General features: G+C 28.3%; 1 protein-coding gene across 1 annotated transcript; it reads right to left on the bottom strand.

Moving 5' to 3' along the window:
- Window positions 1-648: 648 nt before the first annotated feature.
- Window positions 649-3,142, bottom strand: LOC124937455 (E3 ubiquitin-protein ligase WAVH1). The gene is made up of 2 exons (XM_047477722.1): window positions 2,757-3,142; window positions 649-2,671 (listed from the first exon to the last, which is right to left on the bottom strand). Exons 1-2 carry the CDS (start codon window positions 3,072-3,074, stop codon window positions 986-988), a joined length of 2,004 nt encoding a protein of 667 aa, XP_047333678.1. The 5' UTR covers window positions 3,075-3,142; the 3' UTR covers window positions 649-985.
- Between the last annotated feature and the right edge of the window lie 5,866 nt (window positions 3,143-9,008).

The following is a 9,008-nucleotide window of genomic DNA, read 5'->3' as shown; positions in this document are numbered from 1 at the left end:
TTATTATAGTAAGTTGTTGTTGCATATGTTACGAGTTGGTTAAATCGATAACTTACTTAATTTTGCATTGTCGATGAGTGACAATATCGAAAGTCTTTTATTAAGTATTAATAGAATTCACTAAGTAATGTTCGAGTCTTTGGATAGATGCTGAAAAGTTTAGATTAATGTGTTTTATTTAACATGTCTACATATTTGAGTTACTATTCAAATTATTTTCTGATGGACTATCCACTTTAAGGGAAATCGTCGAATCTTCGCTCACTAATTGTAGTCCGATGTATATCATTCACAATGTTATTATTATGACATTTTTTAGATTTATTCCGAAAAACCGGTGGAGTCCGTCGTTCTTCTCGATTATCTATGAACTCGATAACTTAATAACTTTTTTTCTTTCTTATTTTTTCATATCATGTTCTGTAATTACACTTAAAAACAAATTCCCTTTTGAAAGAAAAAAAAAAAAAAAAAAAAAAAAAAAACCTAATTTGTTTTCCAATAACCTACATCAAACAAGCTCCAATAGGATAATACCAATTATCTCAATAATCAACCAACCTACCTAAGGAATAACAAATAATTTCTTAATAAACCCACAATCAAACCAGTGCCAATTCAAGACAAAGAATCATCAATGATTATATGTACAGTACTACAGAGTATGCCTTTTATAAACGTCATTTTCATATTCTTTGCTAAATAATAATAATAATAATAAATAAAACGACAAATTTTGCACTGCCCACAACAAACAATCTATCTGCTCCCCACTTAATACAGCCAAATTTATTATTAAACCTTTAATCTACCCTATTTTATTTATTTATTTATCTCCTATTTTAATCATTATTATTCATAACAATATCATTAAAAATATCATTAATTAAACACAAAACCAACCCCCCTCTCCCTCTTTCTCATCATCATCAGTCAATTTAAATATATCATTTATTTATGAATTAATTATTAAATAGTAATTTTTCTAGAATCTTGCATTTTCAAACCCATGTAAATCCCCAACTCTATTCATCGATTTTCTCATCATAGCTACCTTAGCCAATTTTTCAGCCGCTCTCCAAGCCGATGTCGGCGTCAACGGCTCACCCTTCTCATCCACAAATCTACTCAAATTAGGAGACGCAGCCGCCGCCCGCCGCCGGCATTGCAAGTCAGCTACCGCTGCTTCTAAGCTTCGAACCAGATCGTCTTGTCCTGCACATTGATGACGAATTAACCCTCGAGCCGATTCGAGAATGTTATGCGCGCCGGTTAAGTCGTTTCGTTCTATAAGACGGCGTGACTCGGCTAAGGCGCGTCCAAATACGAAGATGGTTTTGATACTTGATGATCGTACGGTCGTGATTGGAGGTGGAATCAAGAGTGGTTGAACTTTGTCGTAGATTAGTTCTTCTGTTGATGGATCTTTATGGAAACATCTAACGGTTAAGATGTGGTGGTGATGGTGGTGGGACCGGTTTGATGATGATGATGATGGAACTTTCATTTCTATCAAAACTTCTCTTTCTTCTTCAGCGTGTAGATCGCCGAGCTTGATTGAACCAGAATGGTGAGGAATTGTTCTTCCGGTTAAAGAATAAACCGATACAATCTCAGATTGTGATGAACCAGAACCAGATGAAATAGCTAGCTGAATCCTGAGATCTTGAACCACGACGTTTAATAAATCAAGAACAGATTTCGCAAAATCGTCATTGAAAGAAGATGATGAAGTGTTTCCATGGCTGCCGTCGAGTTTAATGGAGTGAACTGGAATAGTGAGATGAGAGAAACGTGTTGAGGAATCAACGTCTGACATTAGAATGATACTTGAAACTGGATTTCTATCTCTTCGATCTTCGATAACCTTTATGGCTTTCTTAACTGCATCATTTGGATTTGTTTTTCCTTGACAAGAGATGATTGCTTCGATGATTCGACGAGCGGATGATCGGCCGTTGGCTGACATTCGTCGGAGCGGTAATAATCGTTTCGAATTGGCGGAGAATGCTACGATTGAGAGACGATCGGTTGATGATAGTGATGAAACGATCAGTCGCATAGCGCGTTTCATCGCTTGGACCTTATCGGATGTCATATTACAACCGACGTCAAGAACAGTTACTAAATCGATTGGAGCTCGAAGAGAATTTCTCGCTGGAGATGGTGGAGCTTTAACTTTGAGAACTACTGCGTAGTTCTCACTGTTACGATTAGTCGATACCATTACCGTCTCTGGTAACAACATCGCCTCCACATTTCTCAAGTTAACCGTCGCTGAAACAGAAGATGGACTTGAATCGGTGAAAAATCCTTTGAATTCTTCATCATTTTCATCTGTTTCCGGTATAGGATTGAAACGAATACCAGATTTCGGTGAGGATAATGGCTCATCGTCATTATAGATCTTTAAATCCGATCTCGCAGCGTACAGTTTCTTATCTGATGATGCCTCTGTTCTCCTCTTAACAGTTTGTTCAACAACAACAGGCTCCGTATTCAACACCGGCAATTCTTTCCAAATAGAACAGCAAACAGGACACGAAAGATTTCCTTGCTTCTTAACTTGAGAAGCGATGCAAGGAAAATGAAAGCTATGAGAACATTCAGCAGTGAAGATAGCCGTACCTTGCCCCGATTTAACGCTATGAAAACAGATTCCACACCTAGTCTTCTCAAATGAAAAGTAATTGTAAGTATCATCATCATCATCATCCTATCAGGAAATCTAAAAAACAAAGAAAAGTAAATCATACTTTGGATAATCGCAAGGTAGACTTAAGGAGAGAGAAAGTGAACGGCGAGCGTGGCGATGACGACGGTGTTGAGCGATTAGTCTTGCATTGTAGAGTTGGACTGTTAGTCAAAGAAGGCGAAGGAACGGCGGTTTGACATCGGAGAGGATGCAATTGCAGACGAGGAGTTGATGGATTTGAGAAGAAAGAGAGCTTGGAGGCGAAGCTTGAGGTTGAAGTTGAAGGAGATGGCCGAGATTCCTTCTTTAGTTTGATTTCCTTGGATTCTCGATCTCTTGTAACAGAAGTACAGAAAGCTCTTCTCCATCCAACCACCATTGTTATCTTCTCTCTCTTTGGAAGAGGTATTGTTAGGTCTTATTAAGAGCCATGTCCCTTTTTATACAAATTGAATGAAGAAGAAGAAGGTGGGAGTAGTTTACGAATTTCGAGGCGGTTATGGTATGGTATGGTACGGTTATGACTGGCGATTGCAGGTAATCTTTTTAATTCTGCCGGTCATAATAAGTCAACCCATTTGAAACCGACCCAAGAGATACTTTGGGCGGAAGATTAGGACACAATAATTATAATTTAAATATAATATGTTTGGAAATAAATTGAATAAGATGGAACGAAGAATTGGAACAAATGACACTACAAATAGGACATAGGTTGAATAACTTTTATCAAAAGTGCGGGTGCATAATTTAAATTTAATTTAAATAGTGTTGATGATCCTATTTTTTTTTTAATGATAATAGTGTTGGTGATCCTATTTTTATTAATGACAATTATATTCTTACGTGACGTAACCGATTTTTTTTTTTTTTCAAATTTTTTTTTTCCGTTTCGCGATTGTGTGACGCTGCGTAACGCAACTGGGGTTGCGTGACGCAAATGGGGCATTTTCGTCCAAAAAATTTCATAATTAAAATTTTTTGAAAAATAAAAAAATGCGTCACGAAACCTGAGGATGCGTGACGCAATATAGACATTTTTGTCAGAAAAAAAAGGGAATCACCAGTAATATTTAATTTATTCATTCTCACCAAACGCAACTCACCCTATTTTTTGGGTCAATTTGTTCAAATTTCTCGATGGAACGAAAGAGTTGAATGTAAAAGTAAAAAGAAAAAGAGATTTGGGAGGGCTGTGGCATAATTTAGGGTGAACGCACGTGACGGTACCTTCTTTGAAGGGATAGGTCAATATTATTATGTGTATAATATATAAATAAATAAAAAGAAGTGTTTCACTATTTTGATGAAGGGGGATGATTTCATTCTATAACATGTGATCTTTCTTTGGCCTTGCCATGCGGATCGTATGTGACTGTGATGGATACTCATCTCACCCACTTATTATTATTTTATAATTTATTTTTACATCAATATTTTGGTCTTGTGTTCAGATTGATATTGAATATTTAGAAGAAAGATATTACACTTAAGTTTGTTTGGATTTAGGTTATTTGAGGTTATTTGAATGTAGAGAAAAATAATAATAGTTGTTGATGATTTTGAGAAGTTCATGATTAATTTAAATAAAAATATTTAAAAGGTATTGATATGTACAATAAAATAAAATAATATTTTAAAAATAGATGGTATTTTAAGTAATGAATTAAGTGATACGATTGATAAAAGAGATAGTAAAATAATTTTTGAGTGATTTTGTTATTTAAATAACCCAATCCCAATAAAATTTTATTGAGTTTTTTTTATTGAAATACTATTAAAAAGTCAATAAAACAAATGTAACAAACAAGGCTAAAAAAGGGAACATCTCACATTCTCTTACCTCAAAACGAGCTTAAAAACAAATATGTTCGTCCACAGACTTACTTTATATTTAACTTATTTAAATATAAATTTTTAAAAAATAGTTTATTTTTTAAAAATTTATTAATCATAATATTAAAAAAAATATATTTTTTGGTTATATATTAATAATACTTTTTAATTTATTTTTACTAAAAATATATTATTTTTCTTCATAATATTGTGTTTTTTATTATTCATAATATTTGTAATAAATCCCAAAATATTTGAATATTTGAAAATAATTTTTTATTTAGAAACAATAAATAATGTATTTGGGTTATTTATGATTATTTTAACTCACTCACTATCTATCCATACCTCTCTATTTAATTATTTTTTGACTCAGTAAATAAAATATAAGTTTATCACTTTTAATGTTCATTACAAATATAGTATTTAAATAGGATTATCAACCTATGATTATTTGATTATAAATTGATTTTTTAAATAACCTCATATCAAACAAGGATCATTTTAAAGATTAACATTTATTATTTTTAATAATAGCCGTTTGAGAAGAGAGGTTTGGAATTGAACAGGTTTGGTGACAGACATCTTTTTACTGTTGGTGTACAAATGGCAAAGATATGAGGACTGATAGGGTAATAGGTAACTAGTAAATAGTAATAATAACTAGTAATAACTTTAACGGTCCACCAATTACCCCCTTATCATTACTTGTTTGGTCAATCATTTTTAGGGCACATCTTGGGATTCAGATCAATTGCTTTATTTTATTATATTTGTGATTGTAAATCAATTCTGTAACTAATCTCTTTAAATATAGATTATTATAGTTACTAGACCCAGTTTGATGTTTGATTATTGTTTTTTTTTTTTAGATATTTTTGGAATTTTGTCTAAAAAAAATTATTTAATAAAAAAGTAGGTTATTTATATTTTTTATTTGTTAAACTATTATATTATCATTTTTATATTATTGTGATCCTCAAATAATTTTATATAGCACACCAAACTATTTTTAATTTAATTTAATTTTGACAAGATTTTTTAAGTTCATAATCTAACATTATTTTATTTCTCCACCTATAAGTGTATTACATAATTCATTAATCAAAATAATTAAATATAATATATTTTAAATTATTAATTTTTATTTTATTTATATATTAACACTTATTAAAAACATTTTACCAAAACAAATATGATTTATTCAAAATTATTACTATCATTAACTTTTTTATTTTTATGATAAGAGATAATAAATTAAATGATTGATAATTATTTCAAAGAGATATGAAAATTTTGATAAAAAACTTAAATGATATTAATAAATATAATAATTTAAAATATAAATTATTTTAATATTTTAATTAATGAATTAAATAATATTAATAAGTCTATTTTTTTATTGAATAAAAAGAAAACTACTTTAATAAAAAAATGACTATTAAAGAAGTCACTATGCAAATTGAAGTTTGAAAACTATGTTTGATGTTATCTAAAACTATTTGATTAAACAGACTATTCTAAACTAATGAATAAATTTGGAGGTTATTTTTAATTTTTTAATTTTATTTTAATTTGAAAATTAGAACATCCCTAAAGTCACGAGGTTATTTCAAATTAACTTAGTGGGTTAGTATTCATCGGGTATTTTAGACATTTATTATTGACACATGAGTTATCTATAGATTTTGAGTATTTAATTGGTTGAATTAATATTTTATTATTTCAATTTATAAAAAAATGTTAATAAATTGCAATGATTTAATGGTTGAAATAAAATATATTGAGATGGTTAAATTTGAAGTAAAAATTAAAGAAAAACAAATCAAACAACCATTTAGTTTATGTATTAAATGTTGAGGAACTCATTTATATTAGACTCCTTAATGGCTTAAATATTTATTCTTCACTTTCATTGAAAATCACTCCAAATATAAAAACACAAAATTTAATTCTGAATCAACATCATCTTAATGAAAAAAAGTTTGGTGTTTAATTTCTCATTTTTTTCAAAGACTTTATTTGTAAATTTTCACACAAATCAGGGTCCATAATAACAATTCCCCAAATTTCTGATGATCAGATTCATTTATGGAATCATTTATAACAATATCAAGCTGTCCTGATATAAAATCAAGCATTTATTATCCTTACTTCTTCAATTCTTACCTACTTGCAGTAATTTGACAAATCAAAAAATTATGCTAATTCTTTGTAACATATTAATTCTAACCCACTAATTAACTCATCAGTAAATGAATTAAGATAATAATTGCATAAATTTATTAATTTTGTTTAAAAATAAATTTTAATCTAAAACAAAAATAAAAAAATTACAAGTTAAATCTCCATATTTTGTTACTAGTTTACAGTTAATGACTAAAAGTTTAATACAATTTTATTTTAAGTTGTATTTAATAAAATATAAAATTAATATATAGAAAAAAACTTTAAAACTATTTTATGTTTATAGTTAAATAATTTGATTATTTTCAATAATTAAATTGTCTTTTGTTTGTATGTTTACCTAATTAAATTAAGTATTCTAATTTATTTAAACTGAATAAAAATTATTCAAAGAAGTTAATTGAAAAAAAATATTTATTTAAGACTAATTAATAAGTTGTGTTATCAAAACACATTATGACTAAAGTCATCAATACCTACACAAGAGTAATAAAATTTGAAAGTATTATGATTGGGAATAGTTAGTTATCTTCTATTTAAACATGTTTAATGGATAATTATAATTAATTTAAACCATCAAGATTAATACAAGAACTGTCAAAGACTTGTTCATCATAATTTCATTTTATGTTATTTTGGTGAAAAAAGGACTAATATACTATGGACTTGATTTCATGTTTTGGGAGGAATTCTAACATGGCTACAAAAATGATATTTATTACAAAGTGTTCAAATGATAAGTATATTATCTAAGAAAATTTAAGCTTTTAGGTTCAATTTTCACTAAAGATTATAATTTATAGGAGATATCGTCATACTTGTTATTCGAAACTAAATTAAAAAAAAACTTGTATGTATCATATCAGAGTAACGTTTTTAACATATGAAAGTAACAAATAATTTGCATACTCATGAAACACATGAAATGATTGATACATCAAAAACTTACAAATGAGAACTTTTCAAAGATTAAACAAGCCAGCTCTAGGATAAATCAATTGAAAACATTGGAATTTTCATCATAAATATAAACAAACTCCTAACCTTGGAAATTAACTTTCTTTTAAAAATATTATTGAAATATCTAATTAAAATGGCTATAAATTGAGATCTCCTGTCGGTCAAAGCAATGTTAGAACATGATAAATCATAAGGTGGAGAGAATCACTGAAATTGCACCATTTTCATCATTAAATTTTGGGTCAATTTAATAATAATAATAATAATAATAATAATAATAATGATAACAATAATAATGCTTACAGTAAGAAATGCTATACTTTTACAGGTTTGGTCAACACGTACATTCATTATTTCTGTGTACCCATAGCTTTTTGGCTGCTACACTCTACTAGCTTGTAGCTAGCTTCATTTATTACATGACTAATTATTAATTAATAATTTTGTAAATCTCTAAAAAAAATTAAAAAAAAAAAATTAATTTTTGTTTTTGTTTTGGTCTAGTGGGTGGGGTTTAGGTAACAAAAATGGTGAATAAATTTTATTAATTTAAATATAGATGTGCAATTATAATTTATAAATATATATGGCAAGATTAATTAAGTGCTTAAATATAATGGTATTTAAAAAATATCAATGTAGATTTGAAAAACTCAACTAATTAATGCATTCTCTTTATGACAAATTTGAATATATTGTGATGTATGTATTGGTCTATTTATTTTTTTTATATTCCTTTGGAATGTCTTTTTATTCTATTTATTTTTTTATTTAGTATAAAGTATGAATTTTTTACTTTTGTTAACCATTGATTGAAACTTTTCCTTAAAAACAATTATTTTCGATAATAAATAGTCTATTTATAGGATAAAGTATCTCTAATAATCAGTTTTACACAATAAAATAATTGAGAATTTGCATGATTTTATTATTACGATAATATAGATTCTCCAATGTGGCCACAGGGGTTAAACACATAGTTCGCAAACACACTTAACTATTTAACTAGGCACAAAATTTGTCGCATGACATACTCGAATCCAAGACCTTTCACGAAGGTAGCTCAGTGGTAAGAGTCGGGTTAAGAGACCAAAAAATCACGAGTTCAATTCAATATGGAAGCGTTTTAAGTTTAAACGGGGTGTCTTATCCTAGTTCTTCTTTAATTCAAAAAAATCAAATATATAAATTCTCAACTTTTATATATATATATATATATATATATATTTTCTAATAAAAGTGTTTAAGTAAAATCAATACAAAGATTTGTTTCTTATCTAGGAAAATAAACTATGGAGAAATTGAAAAAGCATTTTTTTTTAATCTTTTA

Source organism: Impatiens glandulifera, chromosome 5 (assembly GCF_907164915.1).
Source record: "Impatiens glandulifera chromosome 5, dImpGla2.1, whole genome shotgun sequence".
Lineage (NCBI taxonomy): Eukaryota > Viridiplantae > Streptophyta > Magnoliopsida > Ericales > Balsaminaceae > Impatiens > Impatiens glandulifera.
This window is presented reverse-complemented; position numbering and strand designations above follow the sequence as displayed.